At 38.1% G+C, this 22,554-nt stretch overlaps 1 protein-coding gene across 1 annotated transcript; it reads left to right on the top strand.

The window, feature by feature from the left end:
- Nucleotides 1-917: 917 nt before the first annotated feature.
- Nucleotides 918-21,523, top strand: LOC105028338 (chymotrypsin-like protease CTRL-1). Its single transcript, XM_020050870.2, has 6 exons — nt 918-968; nt 7,977-7,997; nt 11,521-11,686; nt 15,895-16,148; nt 18,920-19,095; nt 19,259-21,523. The coding sequence occupies exons 1-6, from the start codon at nt 959-961 to the stop codon at nt 19,556-19,558; spliced, it is 927 nt and encodes a 308-aa protein (XP_019906429.1). The 5' UTR covers nt 918-958; the 3' UTR covers nt 19,559-21,523.
- Nucleotides 21,524-22,554: the final 1,031 nt, after the last annotated feature.

The raw sequence follows: 22,554 nt of genomic DNA, 5'->3' as shown, positions 1-22,554 counted from the left end.
ATTTGTAATTAGATTACAAATATTTGCTGATTTTATTTTTCACTTAGACATTATGCACTTTTTGTGAAGATCAGTGGCAAAAACTGCAAATTAAATCAAATTTGATTTCATGTTGTCAAATAAAATGTGGAAAAGGGGTTGTAAATACTTGAAGCACTGAATAATACTGTGAAGTTTCTTGTCTTTCCTTGTTTGGTTTTTCTGGTAGTATGTATTTCTTTTTTTGCGGTTCCTTTGTTGGTGGTCCTCTTTTAGTCATGTCTGTTTATGTCATTATTGGTTTCAACTGTTTTCTCCACACCTCTGTATAATTACGTTCTCTACTTAATTTGGTTCAGAACTCAGTTTCTTTGTGAGGTATTGATTGTTTTGTTTTCATACTAAGCTTGAAAATACCAGTTTTTTTGGGACTGTGTTAATTAAAGGAAGGTTCTGCGCTTGGCTCTGCAACCTGTTCCTGTGTATTCATGACAATTTCAAGATTACTTAAATATATCTAAATATATTGTGTGAATATATATATATGTAAATATATTAAAACTTTTTGTAAACAAATAAAGATTATATTTATTATATATTTAGATATTATATGTAGATATCTGTATATATGTCCATGAATATACATTTTGCAATTGTGAGTATGTGTACACTTCTTTGGTCCAAAACAGCAAATCATTTTCACATGGTAAGCCAAATTCCAATGTAACTTCCATCAACTCAAAATAAAGGAGAACTGTATTACAAAACACATGATGTTTAAATTATTTAACATATTAAGGTTAGCTGATAAGATCTGTGAACAATGTCTGCACAGAGGTACACTCCCACTATTACCTTTCCATGTAAATTCCTCCTTCCAGCCAAAGTATAAGACCGGACACACACACACTGAATAATAGCAGCTGATAGCATGGACTTATGGTGGACTTTGTGTGCTGTGTTAGTATGCTTAGCGTGCATGAAAAATGGTAAGACATAATTATTTAAATTTCCTTCATATTCTCTACTGGCACACTTTACCATTAAGTTCTGTAATTTTTCATTGTTTATATCAAAATGTTTGACTAGAGTTTACAGGATATTATTATTACAATTATTATGTGTGGGGTAAAGAGTGAGTCAAATTAAACAATACTGGAAGAACAAACCGTAGTTTCAGGAAGAATATTTGATAAGGTTGGAAACATTACATTATTAGTGCAGTGGTATGAAGAAAAGTAGATACTCACTATTATCATTCTGGTTTAAAGTAGTGTTTTATTTCAATACAATTTCCCAGAAACCCCAGTTCCCTTTTTTTCTAGCTGGAAACAATGGATGTAAAGAATTCATTGTAAGAAATATGAATGAAGCCACTTTGTTTCCTATGTCAATTTAAAGGATTTACAGTAACTTTTGGATGCCATTTTGCTTTAAAGATTTGGAGACATCAAATTAACTGTTTTAGCTACTTTAGGAAGTGATATTGCAAGCTAACTCAGCACCCTAGCTCAGTATGCTAACTCCTTTTCTGATGTAGTAATTAAACTGATAATTTTGGATCTTCAGCTGAAAATAGAATGCAATGTTACAGCTATCCTTATATGTACTATGAATTCTAAAATAATTTGGACGGTGACACATTTGTTTGGCTCTGTATACCAGAATTTAGGATTTAAAATGATACAATGATACAAGAATGAGTTTAAAGTATTTGGACAGATTAACATTAAGTACAATAAACTACTCATGTTTAGTATTTGCATAGTACACTGTAAACCCTAATGATGTCTGTTTTCTCCAAACATTTTCTCAAATATTCTAGTACAGGTCAAATGTGTTCCAGATATAAATTGTATTAGATTAAAAAAACTGTGTAGAATATTAAACCACACCTCCAATATGATTTCCCACTATGCATTGCCATTTCAAAAAAACTCTAGAGTTACTACTTAACACTGTGTATGTTAACGACAGAGACAAGGTCACTCACAATCTTGCCTGTAAGAAATAGGCCTGCAAAGCTGGATTCCTAATGGAATCCTGGTTTTAAGAGTAAGATACATTTTTTATATAACTGGAGAAATCATTTCAGGAACAGTTACTAAGTGACAGTTGCAAAAGATATGTACTACATAATTGGATACCTTTACAAAAGTGCATGTGTATGATCTTTATGTAGCTACGACAAATCAATCAATGTACACTGATGAGCCAAAACATTACGACCACTCACAGGTGAAAGGAATAACGTTGACCATCTCCTAACAAGAACACATGTCAAGGTCTGGATAATTAAGATGGTAAGCGAAAAATCTGTTCTTGTAGTCAGTGTGCTGAGTGCAGGAGAAATGGGCAGGAGTAAAGACCTGAGCAACTTTGAGATGGGCTACATTGTTATGGCCAGACGACTGGGTCAGAGCATCTCTGAAATGGCAAGGTTTGTGGAGTGCTCCCAGTCATCAGTGGTGAGTACCAAGTCCAAGGAGGGACACACTACAAAGTAATTGATGTGTGAGGGCAACAAAGGCTATGCTGTCTGGTCCGAACCAACAAAAGGTCTACTGTGGCACAAGTCACAGAAAATGTTAATGATGGTCACAGGAGATAACACACAGTGCATTGCACCCAGCTGCATATTGGGCTGCATGGCCACAGGCCAGTCAGAGTGCCCATGATGAACCCTATCCACCATTAAAAGCACATACAATGGGCACACAAGCATTGAGAATAGTCCTTGGAGCAGTGGAAGATCGCCTGGTCCGATGAGTCCTGTTTTATGCCTGTGTATGCGTGCACAGTTTACCTGGGGAAGTGATGGCACCAGGATGCACTATGTGATGATCTTGGCAATGTTCTGCTGGGGGCATTCATGTGGACGTCAATTTGTTGCAGACCAGGTACAGCCCTTTACGGTGATGGTATTCTCTGATGTCAGTGGCCTCTTTCAGCAGGAACCCTGCCACACTGCACACATTGTTCGGGAATGGTTTGAGGAACATGATGAAGAATTCAAGGTGTTACACTGGCCTCCAAATTCCCCAGATCCCAATCGATTGAGCATATGTGTGATGTGCTGGACCAACAAGTCAAACCCATGATGGCTCAACCTTGCAACTTAGAGGATTTGAAAGATCTGCTGCTAATGTTTTGGTGCCAAATACCATAGGACACCAGTGGCCTTATAGACTCCATGCCTCAGTGGGTCGGTGTTGTTTTGCCTAACCTAAAAGTAAATTAGGTAGGTGGTGATGGTTTAGGTCATTAGTGTATATGTAAAAACAAGAAACCAGGCAAGCCTAATTCAGCCGGACCAAATTGGAAAGTATTGCCCTCTTGAGATTCAAACCTGATTCAAACGTTTCTTACTAAGTTTACCTCCACCACAAATAGTGTCTATGAACTGTTAACTTTTGCCACTGGCTGTTTGAACAGCTTATTAGCCAGTAATAGGCTTTACTGGTATCTGCTAACTTAGAGGAATAGTCATAGGAATTGAGCAGTTGCTATTGAGACTGAATATGAACTTTTCCATGCCAGAAACCGTCACAATTTAACCAAACAGTTTCAGTTAAGGCTCACTGTAACGTTACTACTGTAGCCTTTGTTGTAACCAGCAAATGTGTTTGTCTATCCTGATCCAAAACGAATGCACGGATGCATACAGTGGATATAAAGAGAATACACACCCCTGTTAAAATGCCAGGTTCTTGTGATGTAAAAGAATGACACAAAGATAAATCATGTCAGAACTTTTTCCACCTTAATGTGACCTATAACGTGAACAATTCGATTGAAAAACAAACTAAAATCTTTTGAGGGGGATAACCTGTTTGCATACGTGTGCACACCCTTAAACTAATACTTTGTTGAAGCGTCTTTTGATTTTATTACAGCACTTAGTCTTTTTGGGTAGGCAATATTTGCCCACTCCTTCTGATTTCGAGCACATCTCCTGTGCACAGTCTTCTTCGGATCTTCCCACAGATGTTCAACTGGATTCAGGTCTAGGTTCTGGCTGTAAATGTTCTTCTGGTGAAGCCATGCTTTTGTGGATTTGGATGTGTGCTTTGGGTCGTTGTCATGCTGAAAGGTGAACTTCATCTTTAGCTTACTAACGGACGCCTGAAGGTTTTGTGCCCAAATTGCCTGGTATTTGGAACTGTTCATAATTCCCTCCACCCTGACTAAGGCCCCGGTTCCAGCTGAAGAAAAACACCCCCAAAGCTTGATGCTACAACCACCATGCTTCACTGTGGGTATGGTGTTCTTTGGGTGATGTGCAGTGTTGTTTTTGCGCCAAACATACCTTTTGGAATTATGGCCAAAAAGTTAAACCTTGGTTTCATCAGACCATAACACATTTTCCCACATGCTTTTGGGGGACTTGATGTTAGTTTTTGCAAACTTCAGCCGGGCTTGGATGTTTTTCTTTGTAAGAAAAGGCTTCTGTCTTGCCACCCTACCCCATAGCCCATTCATATGAAGAATACGGGAGATTGTTGTCACATGTAGCACACAGCCAGTACTTGCCAGAAATTTCTGCTGTTCCTTTAATGTTGCTGTAGGCCTCTTGGAAGCCTCCTTGACCAGTATTCTTCTCGTCTTTTCATACATTTTGGAGGGACGTCCAGTTCTTGGTAATTTCTCTGTTATGCCATATTTTCTCCATTTGATGATTACTGTCTTCACTGTGTTCCATGGTATATCTAATGCTTTGGAAAATCTTTTGTACCCTTCTCCTGACTGATATCTTTCAACAATGAGATCCCTCTGATACTTTGGAAGCTCTCTGTGGTCCATGGCTTTTGCTCTGAGATGCAACTAAGAAAATGTCAGGAATATCCTACTAGAACGCTGAACTTTATTTATGATTAATCAGAGTCACTTTAAATGATGATATGTTTAATGACTTCTATTTAACATGAGTTTGAATGGGATTGGTTAATTCTGAACATAGCCACATGCCCAGTTATAAGCGGGTGTGCACACTTATGCAACCAGGTTATTGTAAGGTTTTTATTTTTCATTTTTTCCCTTCGAAAATTTCCGTTTGTTTTTCAATTGAATTGTTCACATTATAGGGCACATTTAGAGTGGAAAATATTCTGACATAATGTATGTTTGTCTCATTCTTTCACATCACAAAAACCAGGCATTTTAACAGGTGTGTGTAGAGTTTTTATATCCACTTTACTTCGAAATTCCACCAGAAACAGTCACACTATAACTGTAAACTGTATTATTTCAGGCATAGTCACTGGAGGTTTTAGCCAGCAAAGTTTTTATCTATAAGGAATAATTCCTATTGCGTACTTTGCTTCGTCTGCGACAAGATGCAAACTCGGAACCTATAGTTCGCAGGTCTACTTTTCTAACCACTATGCAAGACAGCCAGCCAGCCATTCACTCAGTACTGATTGAACTGATTGAGTAAAAAATGCCTTAGGGTTTATGGTGCAGTTGCACTATTTATATGGGCCATATGTTAGATTTTTAGTGTACTGCTAGCATGAATTACTGCTACCGGATATGTTACTACCAACGAGAAAGACAGAGCCCGTCATGCACGAACGTGAGCTCACTCAATTAACAGGCTTTTCACTTGTTTACTCTTAACCTGTTTTACTTGATTTTATATACAGTTTGATTCTTTTATTCTGCTTTAACTTTTACCATTGCTGTTATCCAACCCTGTTTCCAAAAAAGTTTGGGGGTAAGTAAAATGCTAATAAAAATAGATTATTACAGTTTCTTACTGTGTTGCATCTCCTCTTCTTTTAACAACACTCTGTAAGTGTTTGGGAACTGAGGAGACCAATTGCTGTAGTTTTGAAAGTGACATGTTTTCCCATTCTTGCTTAATATAGGATTTCAGCTGGTCTTCGTCGTATTTTACATTTCATAATGCACAAAATGTTTTCAATAGGTGACAGGTCTGGACTGCAGTTTAGTGCCCGTACTCTTTTACTACAGAGCCATGTTGTTGTAATATGTGCAGAAGGAGGTTTGGCATTGTCTTACTGAAATATGCAAGGCCTTCTCTGAAAAAGACATTGTCTAGATGGCAGCATATGTTGCTCCATAACCTGTACATATTGTTCAACATTAATGGTCTTTACAGATGTGCAAGTCTCCCATGCCACGTGCACTATTGCATACCTATATAGTGATTGTTAACTACACTCACCTAAAGGATTATTAGGAACACCTGTTCAATTTCTCATTAATGCAATTATCTAATCAACCAATCACATGGCAGTTGCTTCAATGCATTTAGGGGTGTGGTCCTGGTCAAGACAATCTCCTGAACTCCAAACTGAACGTCAGAATGGGAAAGAAAGGTGATTTAAGCAATTTTGAGCATGGCATGGTTGTTCCTGTGGGCAAAAATGCCTTGTTGATGCTAGAGGTCAGAGGAGAATGGGCCGATTGATTCAAGCTGATAGAAGAGCAACTTTGACTGAAATAACCACTCGTTACAACCAAGGTATGCAGCAAAGCATTTGTGAAGCAAAACACGCACAACCTTGAGGTTACAATTTGCACAAGCTGACCAAAATTGGACAGTTGAAGACTGGAAGAATGTTGCCTGGTCTGATGAGTCTCGATTTCTGTTGAGACATTCAGATGGCAGAGTCAGAATTTGGCGTAAACAGAATGAGAACATGGATCCATCATGCCTTGTTACCACTGTGCAGGCTGGTGGTGGTGGTATAATGGTGTGGGGGATGTTTTCTTGGCACACTGTAGGCCCCTTAGTGCCAATTGGGCATCGTTTAAATGCCACGGCCTACCTATGCATTGTTTCTGACCACGTCCATCCCTTTATGACCACCATGTACCCATCCTCTGATGGCTACTTCCAGCAGGATAATGCACCATGTCACAAAGCTCAAATAATTTCAAAATGGTTTCTTGAACATGACAATAAGTTCACTGTACTGAAATGGCCCCCACAGTCACCAGATCTCAACCCAATAGAGCATCTTTAGGATGTGGTGGAACGGGAGCTTCGTGCCCTGGATGTGCATCCCACAAATCTCCATCAACTGCAAGATGCTATCCTATCAATATGGGCCAACATTTCTAAATAATGCTTTCAGCACCTTGTTGAATCAATGCCACGTAGAATTAAGGCAGTTCTGAAGGCGAAAGGGGGTCAAACACAGTATTAGTATGGTGTTCCTAATAATCCTTTAGGTGAGTGTATATTGCCTTATATATTTCAATGATGGCTTTTATTTTGAAAAAGACAATCTGAGTTAGCGCTGCTAGCATAATATCCTGCTGCTAGAAGAACGGTAATGAAGAATTGAATGGCCATCACTACCCTTATATCATCACGCATATTGGCTTTTGAACTGTGCACTGACAATAAGCCAGATGGTTGCTTTACTTTTTAGCTCGGAGGACACAGCGTCCATGATTCCCCAAAAATATTTCAAACTTTGATTTTTCAGACCACAGGACAGTTTTACTTATCGCCTCAGTCCTACTTATATGAGCTTGGGCCCAGAGAACGTATGCGAAACTTTTCTAGATCTTGTTTATATCTGAGTAGTTAACATAAGGCAGCAACTGTCACTTTTGATAATTGATTGACAGCTATTTGGGACTTCCGGTTTGGGGGCGGGACTTCCGGTTTTGTAGGTGGGACTTTCTGTGCGATGTATGCTGTGGGTGGAAATTCTAGAGTGACGTATGCTGGGGGTGATACTTCCTGTGAGACGTATGTTAGGGGGTGTAACTTCCAGTGTAACGTATGCATGTCAGGGGGTATGAAATATGGTATTGAGGGTGTGTGGTTAACTGCTCAGGAACAGAACAAAAGTTTTTTAACTTGTCAGTTTAAGGATTAGAACCAGTGATATTTTGCTTACTAGCCCACTGCTCTTGAGCACTAGGCTACTCTGGTACCCTGTTCGTGCATTGTGCATTATAACCTGCTTACTAAAAACATCTTAAATAACACCAATCTACTTTATCACCCACAGGTGGCCATGCACAGTTAAACGGTAAGTTGTTACTATTAGTCTACATACTACTGCAGTACATTATATGCTATCTTTCTCATAGTATTTGTGTTGCAAAGCTGTCCTTAATTTAAAATGTATATCAACGTTACCAGAATTGTAACTGAATCTTGAATAGCTTTAAAAACTGTATCCATATAAAAGAACAAACAATTCAAATGTCTTGCATTGGTCTAGTCAAAATCCTGATCAATCCCATTGAGTATGTGGGTACTATTTGAAGATCGCAATCCACAAACTTCAATCAACCAACATACACAACCTGGAACAAATCTGTCAAAAATAATGGGATAAAACACACTGTGTGTAAACTGGTATATAGTATACTTTCCCCAAAATACATTATATTTTAATCACTTTTATTGCAGCAAAAGGTGGCAGTAAAAAATATGAATTTGTAGCAAAAAACAGTGAGTGGAGAAAATAATGGAAACACCCAACAATATATCAATATCAAGGACCTAATAAGGATTAAGGCCATTGTTGGCCTTCAGAACAGTCACATTTCTTCTTGGAATGCTGTCATACAAATACTAAGTCTAGTGGGATATTGCATTATTCCAAGGCGACAGTTCTTAGAGGAATTTAGGTGCTAGAAATCTACTTTGCCTTATGTGCTCCAAAATGTCTCATAAAGGTATGTGGCATTATAATCCTGGAATATGGGAACATTGTGAAGGAACATTGTTTGTACCCATATTATCACAGATCCCCTACCATGTTTAACAGTTGGCAGCATACCTTGCATACCTTGCATGCAAACACAGTATTAGTATGGTGTTCCTAATAATCCTTTAGATGAGTGTACATAACAATTTAAACTAGCAGCAATTTTTGAAAGAGTAGGATGGGGAGTATAAACAATATGGTAGCAGTATTGAATAGTATAGATACATATGATTGCAATATGCTTATGAATGGTACATGTAAGGAATATTTAATGCCCATTTAATGTACCTGAAAAGACATCAGAGCATGTTCGTGTATGAGCAATATGTTCGTGTACGATCAATATGATCATTGATCAGTGTTGTTGGTTGAGGAGCTTTATGGCCTGAGGGAAAACTATTTGTGAGTCTGGAAGCATGTGCCACGATGCTCCGGTAGCGTCTACCAGACAGCAGCAGTGTAAATAGACCATAGCCTTGGAAATTCAAGATGTTTGCAAGAGCAAAGGTGCAGGCAGAAGCGAGAAAAATGCAAGAGAGCTTTCTCAAACACACTCTGGTTTATATCCCTAAACTAAAGGTGTGGGGGTTGGTTTACTGACCAAAGGATAACAAAACTAGTCCTGAGGAATAGACCCTTTATCAATTAGGGACACATTCCAATCTGTTCTGGGGCCTTCTCATAAGAGAGAGTGGTGTTTCTCGAGAAGCAAGCAAGCTAGGCAATAACAAGCAATGCCTTTGTCCCTAAATTCACACCTTTCAGAAACATCTGTTAAACATTAACATTCCATTGATTGCCTACTAGGACAGAAATTAAGTACATAGGTTTAAATGTCTATACTAAATTATCATTGAATGTGTAAATAAACATAAAATTGACATTTTTCAGATCCTTCAGTCCCCCTTTTGTGTCCACAAGAACAGACATAATAAGCATTCACATCAAAGTAAGATTAATGAGAGGAAAGAAAGTCACACTCTTACAGAATCGGATGCAATGACAACTGAAGAGAAAGAATAAGGAAGGATTTAGGATTTAAAGACATCATAAACTATGAAAACCAAAGGTCAGTGATCATTATTATGGGAGTGAAGGCGGCACAGTCCTTTTAAAACAATCATGTGGTATGATTGTAAAGCCAATTATGACGGAATAGCCAATTATAGATATTTCACAAAGTATGTCAAGGGCTACCATGACACTATAAGTGGGAATAAGGCCACCAAGTAAAACAAAACTATGAAACAAACATCTAGAAAACAAGTATATGTAATTCTGTATCAGTGGAATAACAGGAGTAGAAGAAACATTATTAACATCTGTCATATTCATATGACCAAGTATGCAGCGCCTGTGCATGGTGCGGCTCAGTGTCTACCCAGTAATAACAGTAATTTACTTAATATTTATTCGCTTATTCACTCAGTACAGCCAGCATACACTAATTATAGCCAACAAGAACTCCTAGACATCAGAGCACAAAAAACAGGAAGAGTTTTTGACAGCTTTCACCCGCCACTTGAGATAGTAAGGATGCCCCAGGAGACGCTATTCGCATTGCTGACTAGTGGTGCCCAGAGGTGGGGTTGGAATCGTAAACAAAGGCGTGGGAAGCGTGGAGACACCTGGGCTAGGCTAATGTTAGCCCCCCATTGGCCTTCACTACCTAGCCTTTTCCTCTCTAATGTACAGTCACTGGCGAACAAAATGGAAATACAACTGAGAATCATCTCACAAAAATTGATTATGGATTGCAGCGTCATGATTTTCACAGAAACATGGCTTAATAACAACAACCTGAAAAGGGGCATCAAAATGGCTAAAAATGACCACAAACTGCAGATCGAGGAGCACTTTAACAACAACTCTGATCCTCGACGCATGTGGCAGGGCCTTAAGTCCTGCCTCCCCCCAACACTGGATCCCTACCAGTTTGCCTAATGGTCAAACAGGTCTACAGAGGACGCCATCTCCACGGCTCTACACTCTGCCCTGACCCACCTGGACACAACCAACACCTATGTGAGGATGCTGTTCAAAGACTTCAGCTCAGCATTCAACATGGTCATCCCCTCAAGGCTGGTCAACAAACTCCATGACCTGGGGATCAGCCCCTCTCTCTGCAACTGGACTCTGGACTCCCTAACCAACCTAATCACTGGTGCCCAGCTTCCTGCCATTGCAAACCACCAGTGCAAGAGGTGTCTGCGCAGGGCGCGTGGGATCATCTGGGACCCTTCGTACCCTTCGAGAAAAAAAGTGCCAGATGGCATTCCAGGCTGTGTCCTCAAGGGGTGCACTGCCCAACTAGCGGAGGTTTTCACCTCCATATTCAACCTCTCCCTGTCTCTGTCTGTAGTCTTCCTCAATTACATTTACTTCCACTTACACACCTATTATATAAGATGTTTAATTAAATCTGTTTTGATAATATTTATTTGTTCAATTTCCTTAATATTAATTGTTTGCAATCACTTCTCGCATGTTGAGGGAGGCGCTATTTCACTAAATCTGTGAAGTACCTGTTATGATGGACTAATGAGTTGTCCGTAAAACTCATTAATTAACAAGCAATGTTACATTTCACTTCATTAATGATGCTTTCGGGAAACACAACGGTAAGATAACGAGGCACTTACGTGCATCTTACGTTCATCTCAGTGCTTTGGGAAACCAGGCCCTGGTTAATTAAGTCTATGAGGGACCTAGGAGGGTCTAAAATAGTAGCACTGATAAGTTACATACAATCACAACATGAAACATTGCAACCTTACTTTTATACTGTGATGGATATGTGCATTCTTGTTTAAGATGACTATTCTGTCTTCTCCAGTGTGCGGAACTGCTTCCCTCAACCCAAAGATTGTTGGTGGTCAGGCTGCGGTTCCAGGGAGCTGGCCATGGCAGGTCAGTTTGCACGGACCCAATGAACTCCATTTTTGTGGAGGCTCTCTCATCGCTAAACACTGGGTGTTGACAGCTGCTCACTGCTTTACCAGGTAGAAAGACAACCTTAACAAAGCCCCAACCTTTATATTATGTCAATATGTTGTACTTGTCTGTTATATCTTTAACTTTCATTTAAGCAGGGTCTCATGCTGAGACCAAGGCCTCTTTTACAGATGAGCTGTGCATGAACTCATCAATATGAAAAGTAACATATCTGTATAAATATCACTTACACAGTTTAAAATCAATGTCAAAACATAAAAACCAAACACAATCAAGGGAAACACACTCTTCAGTAATGGGGCTCTCTAACATCTGCTTGACTGGCCCTATATGCACCAACGCCACCAACTTCAAAGTAACTGCCCAGTGTTACTTGATTCTGATAAAATACAAAATATATACTTTAAAATATGAGTCAAATAGTTAATACATAATTAAGTATTATGTTATTATAATAGGCACAGAGAGATCAGAGGACTTTTAATAAATAACTTTAATGTAATAAAACAGAAACTACATGAAAACAGAAACAATGTGATGAAGTTAGTTTCTAGGCCAAATGTGTGCCCTAAGACAAACAATAACTGTACAGAACCAAGCATTTGTCTTTTTCCCTTCACTCCAGAGTTTTACTGCAGTAGAAGGTTGCAGGCAATTGTTCACACCAACATAAATGATGTATGCAAATAGAGAAGGATTGCAAAGAACAGTAAAATACACATCTTGTGTACAGTTATACAAACAGCTCGACCCATCCTACTGTTCCTCCCCTCCATTAATCCAACTTATTCCGCAAGTACTGTGATGGAAATTCCAATGTATCAACACTCGGAGTAAGGGACACAGAGACAAAGTTCTCTTTGTACATTCTAACAGTTTTATTAACTATTATGCACATATGAGAGACGCGTCAACCGCTTACACACATAATCTTCTGAGGGGTCTCTGACTCAAAACATAATTTCAACAGTATTTATTACATAGAAAAAGGGGTGTGGTAAGATGCTGTCCTATGTCAATTAAACACCTTTGTTCTATCACACAAGTCAAATGCTATCTTCCCCCACCTTATCCTTCCTGCCATAATGTTTACTGTAGTGTTTACCTAAGCTTCACACAAAGGACAGCTCTCCTTCCCACCATAAGTAACTTTTTCAATTCTAAGAGTTCTTACAGCATCTGGACAGACAATAGATGCCTCCTATGCAAATACCAGCTCCCCCACATTCCTTTACCTATCTAAACAATGGGACTCCTTTAATCAGTAAGAATGCATCAGGCTTCAGAAACTTCCCCAACAGTACCTACTTGGGCATGACGTAACATCATATCATTGGATGCTTCATGACTCCTTAGGCAGCTGCACCTCTATTTCTGAGAGACTCCAACAGTTCTTCATTCTCACACTCATGTTCAATTATTATGTGCAGACCTGCTACCCCCACTCATTCTGTTCTAGTAACTTTCCATTCATGCACAAAATTGGTTACTTTGCTTGTCTCCTACTCGTGATTGTAGAGTGTGTGCCTAGTCTGTCCTTGGACATCCCATTTGTCTTATCTTGCGTCCTTGCTTCTCTAACAATTGATCCTTGTCTAACCTCAACTCTGTAAAACATTACACACACACTTTCTCAATTTCTCTTTTCTCACAATAGTACCTGAATCCAATGTTGCCATCAATCATTATACATTTATAAATGTATATTAATGCCTTTATACTTTATACCACATTATTCTTCTACAAATGCAAAAACCAAAGAATGACCGACTGGGTACATGATGGAAGGAGGAACTAAAATAAGAACAGTGATCAGGAACACAGGTGAGGACAATAACAACAAACAGGTGTCTGTGCTCTAAATGATGGAGAGAGGGTGTTGAATACTTCTGGCACGGCATAAGTGTCACAAGAGCCAGGTCTCATGGTTGCCTCTAACAAGGTTGCACATTGTTATGTTTTTAAAATTTTGAGTTGGTCATGGTGGTTTCTCTGCTCAGGGCAAGAAAGTGTTCTAATTTGGAGATAATAAAACGTTTAAAAAGAGTATCCTCTCATCTGAATCATTCACTGACTAAAGGAAAGGTTGTGCATGATAACCGCATAACAAATATTTTCAATTAATACTAAACATTAAAATAAATTCTAAGGGTTAGCCATGAACGCAGTGCTAGCTGAGGACTTTTACAAGGGGATATTTGCTAAATACAGGGACACCTCAACAAAAAAACGCTCAAGTTGTTAATTCCTATTTGAAATACGAAGTAGGCTAGTGTTAAGAATCCATCATAAGATTTGACTGAGTTATTGTGAACGACAAGGTTTTTTTCCAGGAGTGGGCACACAGGATGTGAGAGTAGTGATAGCGAGAAAATGTTTCACAACATTTAATCAATAGAAATCATTTTAGATACATACAAAAGGAAATTATAAATTGCTAAATGTTTCATGGTTAACAGAAGCCTTATTGGCTGTATCCTCCCTTCCCTCCCTTCATGTCATTAATAAACGTAATATTCTACTTAAGTCAATTGATGAACAATGTCAGACATAACGTATCATGTTGTGTTTTTCAAATTCATACAATACTTTTTGTAATGTAAACCCAGTTTTATCTTTACATATTCAGTATCTCACAAAAGTGAGTACACCCCTCACAACACTGAAGAAATTACACTTTGGTACAATGTAAAGTAGTGAGTGGACAGCTTGTATAACAGTGTACATTTGCTGTCCCCTCAAAATAATACAACACACAGCCATTAATGTCTAAACCGCTGGCAACAAAAGTGAGTACACCCCTAAGTGAAAAAGAACTCTCTGAGGATCTAAAAAAAGAATTGTGTTGTCACATGAAAATATATAATCAAATATTAGCTCAAAGGTGAGGGGTGTACTCACTTTTGTGAGATATTGGATTAAATAAATGTTTTCCCTAAAATGGATTAAATAAATGTTTTCCCTCATCAATCTACCGACAATAGCCCGTAATAACCAAGCACAAATTTGTACATTTGAAAAAACAACAGAAATATAAAATTGACATAAGATTTCAGACACTGCTATGGCACATGAAACTGAGCTCCGGTACATCCTGTTGTCATTGATCATCTTTGATATTTTAATAAAAGTAAAAGAGGAAGGGTTTACAACAAATCTCTCATCTTTTCACTTGACAAAAAAGTCAGCTATTGTCACTTATATTGATAATTATTGCATCAATTGCCATTCAAATTAGAAAGAAAAATCAACATTGTTGGGCCATGAAATGCTTGGCCCAAAAAGAAAAAAAATTTCTTGTTAAATATTCATACTTGGCATGATTTGAATGCACAACACAATTTTATGGCACAATAGTATGTCCCAATACTGGCATACTAGCTTACTATATTCTAAACAGTATGTCAATCACAATTACCCATGCAGTACATATTATGTAGTATGCAAATTGAGATTCAGACAACTTTGCTGTAATATCCTGTTGCCAAGAATTCTTCCCAGTTTACTGAATAATTGTTCAAGAGAGGCACAGGATGGGGAATATTTATTATATTTATTATACTATCTTTTGATATGTTTTTATGCTGTATGTAGCCTACAACTTACTCCAATGCCTAATGTGTTCTGAATGGAATTTATTAATGATTTATTCCCTCTTGTGTCACAAATTTGGGGTCCCTACAGGTAGAGAAAATGTATTTCATTCTAAGGCCAATAATACATATACCAGAACTTTCTGCTCAATGTCAAATCCCTTACACATCCCAAATTATTTGATGTTGCAAAAAGCGACATACTAAAATAAATGGTCAACACTATATACAAATATATATAAGTAAAATAATCTGTTTCAGAACAATAAAAGTCTTGTTTGTTTGTAGCTGCTTGCACATCTTCCTGATCTGGCCTGCCTTTTAGCAAGAGCACACAGGCATACTCAATAAGTTTGCCAAGCCTCCAAGACAAACAACACAATCAATTAATGAACATTCAAAAGAAAAAATACATACTCAGTAAAATACCAATCTTTACCCCCGGGCACTGCCGTTACTACCAATTTCAGTTCGTCAAATGCAAGATTGGAAATTTTAATTTAATTATTTAACAAGTCCTGTAATCCAGAAGAACTTGTGCCTTGGTCTTGCACACAAATACAAATTGACTATTCAGCTTGAGAATACAAACCAGAAACCTTTTGGTAACTGGATCAAAACGCTAACCACCAGGCTAATGTATCAACTCCCTTTATTCTCAGCACCAACACATCTGGCCTGCTTATCTACCTGGGCTTGAATAATCTGCAAAGTAGCAAACCCAAAGAGATGTCCCGAATGGTTTCTCAGATCATCTGCCACCCTAACTACAACACTGAAACCCTTGACAATGATCTATGTCTGCTGAAGCTCTCGTCATCTGTTACCTTCAATGAATACATCCGGCCAGTCTGCCTAGCAGCAGAGGGCAGCACCTTTTACAATGGCACTACTAGCTGGATAACCGGATGGGGCGATATCCATTTCAACGGTGAGATCAAATGAGATTAAATTAGAAATCATACATTTCATATATTGTTTCAACCAAATATAGACACCCGAAACAACATCACAGAATAACTGTGTTTCTCAAATACATTTATTTTAAAAAGCTCTCACTCGCCATTTATAGTCATTAGATTATTAACATTGCTCTATACTTTTTGTTGTTATTGTGAACTAAAGTTAGCAAATAAACACAAATAAACACAAATGACATGGCCACAATTATAAACACCAGGAAGTTATGACTTGGTTTGATATGCTTTACTCAAGGTAAAGTCCACAGCTGGCTAATTTATGCCATCTGGTCCCCTGTCACCATTTTCAGGTTGTTGTTGTAAAGTCAAATGTGTTCTGAGTCTATTTATTTGGTAAAACATAATAGCATATAATTAAAAAAAAAACTATGCATACAAATGTCTTCATAACCTTCAATGATCTTGCTGCACCATTCTGCAGGTAATTTGCCCCCCATTACCCTCCAAGGCCCGAGGGGATTTCAGCCGGATTTCACTACTTGGACATTTTGGGTCCTAGATTCATTTCTGTAACAGAGACAACCTATTATGATGTATCCTGGTAATCACAACCCCCTTGGCTACAATAAAAACATATATTTAGAAAACTCATCTGTTGGAAAGGCAAGCATTATAAAGTTTTGTGTCAATGATATTCCCCCATATTTTCATGCCTTTACTGTCAAATTACACTGTATTGGGTTGAAACTAATGAAAATAAATAAATAATAGAAGGTAAAAAATATAGGCACCCCCAAAAATGTGATGCTTCTACCTAGAAATAAAACATTATAAAATAAATTAGAAATTAAATAAGTAATTTCCAGATGGCAGCACAAGATTGGTTGCCCAGTATGGATTTTCTGTTTTTGACCAGTTCTGTCCAGACACTCAAGAAGATACTCATTCTATGTTGACAGAAGAACATTTTTATATCATTTTTATAATACAAACTACGTAATTTGGGGCTTTAATTAAAAAATAAACATAAATAGCGTTGTAATCACTTGTCATCTGCATGGGTCATGAATTGTCATTGCGCGTTGCCTGGTAGAAAGTGTTCCTGGACAGAATAACCTTTCCCCGGCCTCTTGATTACGATCAAATATGTTCTAAAATGTTTTGGATGAAAACATAGAACTATCTTGCATAAATGGAACGAAAATACTTTGATCATCGCCATTATTGATTAGGTATTAGATGGATCGGGACATCTTGTTTTTGCGTTAACATGGGATTGAACAGTATTACGTCCCATCGTCATAAAGTTCAAAGGTCAAATCTTTTCTATATAAACGAACGCCTCACGTGGATGTCTAGATATAAAAAATGTAAATAAACAATTGTTTCGCATAAATATGCTAATTTATGCTAATGAGCAAACTGCACTGTTTTCCGATCTCGCTATAGGCTTCTGGACAACGAATTGTTTTGATTCTCTTCCTCATCATTCTAGGCTGATTTTTGGGTTTGGGTCAATGTAGTTTTGTACACTGTATAAAATCAATATACTTAATAGTCTGCTTATTTCATGATGTCATGCACATACTCAAGGACCCACTACCAAAAGCTGCAAATCAGCACCACATCAGGTCTAGCCAATCTTTTTTGTAAGTTAAAGCAGTTACTTACAAATACAGCACTGTTCTAAACTGTAAATAAAAAAATCTTTTGAGCTTAGGGATTCTCAAATTGAAATTGAAACTGTAGGGGAACCTGAAAAGTAAGTTCTTAAAAGGATCCTTTCAAAGGATTCTTTAATCCTTTGAATATTTTTTATATATTTTGCGAGTATCTTTTGGGGGTTCATTTTTGAAAGAATACGTTGTTCATACGGTCCTTTGAAGAACCATGAAAAGCATTTCTGTAAAATGTCAATTTCCATTTGGTTCCTACATTAGTTCCCTACATCCAAACCAACAACAGGTAACGGGATCGCTACACTACACTGAACGTGTTAAATTAGAAAGAGATTACTGTAGATGGCAAGCAAATAGCTATACAGTGCCTATAATTAAAACAATGACTCCAATCACTCCATGGCTGGTTCGTTTCTTTAGAAAACAATGACAGTTGAATAGCCAACCATTACGCTATGTGAAGTGAAAACAATATGTTCGTTGTCAGTGCAGTTCGTCCATCACAATATAACCATAAACAGTTTTACTTTAGGCTTACTATAATGTAGCTACTGAAACTTGCAGCCAGCAAAGTCTATAGCGAGTCTACATCACATGTCACGTCTCTAACCACTATGCTATTTTAAAATGGGAACTAAGTCTGTCAGTCAGGCTCTCACTCACTCACTTACTCATTAAGAGACATTCGCTCCTCCTGGCCAGCTCCACTTAGGCAGTCCAGCAAAAAGAACATAAAAGTGTAGCCAGCTTATTAAATATTGTAGCTACAAGAGGTGCTAGCTCCGGAGTGTCTACTTTTGTCAAGGGATTGTGTCTCTATTTCCTGAAATTAATATTGTAACTTCCAGGACAGAAAGTGTATGTGGCCCAATGGTGTGTCCTCAACATCTGTCACCCGTGTCACACTTATGCTAAACACTGCCTGCTTTGTTGAAGTTAATTAATGAAGGTCATAATCCCTAACTAGACAAAACATTTGGTAAAAATGTTAAAAATATTCAATAAATAAATATCTTCCCCTTGAACAATCAAACATCTCGTAATAATAACACACCAACAACTGGTTTTCTAAGATAACGAAAGTTAACCTGTCTCTAATTGTCTTTCCTCCTTAGTGTCCCTGCCTTCACCCCAGACCCTACAAGAGGTGAGCCTACCAATAGTGGGGAACAAGCAGTGCACCTGTCTCTTTGCTGATGTGACACCAATTACCAACAACATGCTCTGTGCTGGTCTACTGGCTGGAGGAAAGGATTCCTGTCAGGTGATACATAATGGCTTCATTTTATTCCTGTTAGCTGCAGAGCTAAATCTGTAAAGAACAATTTAAGGTTACAAACTAAACTCATGAGATATTCAGGTGGTAATTTAATTGTTTATGGACATTAAACTTGGTTAAAAACACAACAATATGTATTCCTTTACAGGGAGACTCAGGGGGGTCAATGGTGATCAAACAGGGACAGGTCTGGGTCCAGGCTGGCATTGTGAGTTTTGGAATAGGCTGTGGCCAAGCAGATTTCCCTGGAGTGTACACCAGAGTGTCCCAGTACCAGAACTGGATTAACAGCCAGATCAGAACTAACCGGCCAGGCTTTGTCACCTTCATCTCCGGTGAGAGTGACACTGACCTCAATGTCACCTGTGGTGCACGGTCCAGTGGGACTACATTCTTCCTCTTCTTCTCCCTCCTCTTTCTCAATTTTTTGTCACAGGGGATGCACTAAAGTTGAAAAATATTCACTAACCTTTAACTACAGTTGGTGAAAACCACTTTAACAGTTATGTTTAAACACTGAAAAACAAGTCAATATGAATACAAATCTACTGAATCTTCTAGTTATTCATTACTATGATGTCAGTTTAGAGTTGTCTCTTGTGAAGTTTAATGAGGTTGGAGAACACATGTCAAGGGATCTGAAAACATTCCTCCATAAAGATCTCTCCAGATCCATCAGATTCTGAGGTCCATGTTTGTGGACTTTAAGCTTCCTTGCAGAAACAGTCAGGTTTTGATTTAATATCTGCTGGTACTTGTTGGAGTCCATGATACCATCTATCCTTATAAGTTGTCCAGGGCCTTCAGAAGAAAAACAGCCTCACAACATCAAAGATCCTACACCATACTTGACAGTGGGAATGTGTTACTTGCATGGCTATCGTTCTGTATATGCCAAACCTACTTCTGTGTTAGTTTCCAAGAAACTCTGTTAGGGTCTCATCTGACCATAGATCCCGGTCCCATTGGAAGTTCCAGTTAATGTTTGGCTAACTGTTGGCACTTGCGTTTGTTATTTGATGACAGCGAAGTATTTTTATGGCAATCCTTCCAAACGTGTGGTTATGTAGGTGATCGTAGTTTTGAAGACTTTCTGACCCAAAGACGCAACTAATGATTGCAAATCTCCTGCTGTCATCCTTGGAGATTGGGGCCACTCCAACCATCCTCCTCACTGTGTATGGCATCCACACAGACGCACGTCCTCTTCCAGGCTGATTGTTAACATATCCAGTCACATTATTAGTGGATGTAACTGTATATTAAATTAGTCTTGTCTAGTACATGGTTGTATAATCTTTGCATGCAATGATAGCCTGAATTCTGCGACCCACAGACATCTTCCTTGGTGATGCTCCACCAGGCCTTAACTGCAGGGCCTTCATTCTTGTCATCAGGATGTGAAATGCATGCTCAATTAGATTCACATTGGGTGATTGGCAGCTGGAATAGTTAGATTTTGTCTTGATCTGCAACACAACCAGGAGAACTTTGGACAGCTAAAAGTCTAAAATCTGGCTTTGTGCTTCTCTTTGTTCAAAATGCTAATCAATAAACCTAAAACAATGTAAATAATGCAAATCTCGTAGACAAAAAATAGGCTGGAATTTTATTAGAGCTGAAATGCACATTGAAATAGGTAACCTGACCAAAATATAATTTTTTTTTTTTTTTATTTACTGATGACGTTACCCTGTCATTTATTTCCTTTTGCCAGATTTTCCTTTTGCCAGATTTTTCTTTTGCCATTCCCTAGGTACATGTTAATGTTTGTGTCATTGGTCCACATTACCATTTCATAGAACTCTGTAAGAGAAAGGTACTTTCAGCCAATCCTGTTTTTAAGGTTCATATTTTGTACTAGTGTTTTGTGCTAGTGTTTTTGTACTACTGTTTTTTCCTGATCAGTTGGACAGTTTTTTTCTTATTATACTGAGCATTATTTAGTCATCCACTGAGGTCTTTCTTGGTCAACTAGGTCATTTGCCATTGGTGTGCTCACCAGTGCTTTGTAGGGTTTAAGAAGTTATTGTATTTGTTAAAATTGGTTATTATTAGGGTTTCTGCAGTTCACTGTAATTGTTAGTGCTATTTATTATAATTTTTCTGAAGAAAATGGGTATTTCCTGTGAAATAAAATTAAGAAAATGTACATGGTTGTACTGGCCCAAGGGCCCCAACTTCTGATGGAATGTCATGCAAATCGGTCACATGATGGTACTGTAAGAAGCCTCCAATGTTGTTGTTTTCAAAAGCACACCATGTCCACCCCATTTGAGTCTTGAAAAATGGCACCGAGATAAAATGAAACATTTTGTCAAGGGGAATCATAACATCTGCCATATTGGATTGTTGCAATTTTGTAATACAACCCCATTTCCAAAAAAGTTGGGATGCTGTGTAAAATGCTAATAAAAACACAATGCAATGAAGTGCAAATCAATTCATCCCTAGATTTAATTGAAAATAGATAGATATACAAAGACAACATATCAAATGTTGAAACTGAGGAATGTTATTGTTTTTGGAAAAATACATGCCTATTTTGTAACACGTTTAAAAAAAAGTTGGGACAGGGATATGTTTACCATTGTGTTGCATCACCTCTTGTTTTAACAATGTTCTGTAGATGTTTGGGAACTGAGGAGACCAACTGCTGTAGTTTTGAAAATGAAATATTCCCATTCTAGCTTAATATAGGATTTCAGCTGCCCAACAGGTCGTATTTTTCGTCTCATAATGCGCCAGATGTTTTCAGTGGGGGACAGGTCTGAACAGTTTAGCACCTGGACTCTTTTTACTTCGAAGCTATCCTGTTGAAATACATGCAGAATGCGGTTTGGCATTGTCTTGCTTAAATATGCAAGGCCTTCCCTGAAAAAGACGTTGTGTGAATGGCAGTATGTTGCTCCAAAACCTGTATATATTGTTCAAAATGAATGGTGCCTTCACAGATGTGCAAGTCACCCATTGGTATTATACTGTAATGATTACATGTTCCATCAATTTTTTGGAGCAGTGTAGTATGGATAGTATCCAATTTGAGATTCAGCCTAAATCTTTCACCAGCCGCTTAGCAAATGTGAGGAATCATGGGTAAAATATGCTCATTATGTTCTCCAGTGCATGCTGGTCTTGCCTTGGGTAGGAATATAGGCCTTTTCATAGTTTTTACTTTCGTTAAGCCCACACCCTTTGAGAGTCAAGGGAGAGAATTCAACTTTATTTGAAATTATCGCAGTATGTGTTGCCTCATGGCTGTTCAAATTAATGCTAAAAGGCATATACAGTTATCTTTAGAAATAATTGGACACTGACACAAGTTTTGGTATTTTGGCTGTTCACCAAAATACAATGGGGCAAAAAAGTATTTAGTCAGCTACCAATTGTGCAAGTTCTCCCAATTAAAAAGATGACAGAGGCCTGTAATTTCCATCATAGGTA

Source organism: Esox lucius, chromosome 11 (genome assembly GCF_011004845.1).
Source record: "Esox lucius isolate fEsoLuc1 chromosome 11, fEsoLuc1.pri, whole genome shotgun sequence".
NCBI classification, from domain to species: Eukaryota; Metazoa; Chordata; class Actinopteri; order Esociformes; family Esocidae; genus Esox; species Esox lucius.
The sequence above is the reverse complement of the archived record's forward strand: the minus strand, read 5'-3'. Positions and strand labels throughout refer to the sequence as shown.

Bases quoted from the DNA above. Each gene is read 5' to 3' on its own strand.
- LOC105028338 (XM_020050870.2), top strand. The intron at 16,149-18,919 runs ATATCCATTTCA...ACGAAAGTTAAC, and splicing joins CTGGATAACCGGATGGGGCG to CTGTCTCTAATTGTCTTTCC. The intron at 19,096-19,258 runs GTGATACATAAT...ATTCCTTTACAG, and splicing joins GAGGAAAGGATTCCTGTCAG to GGAGACTCAGGGGGGTCAAT.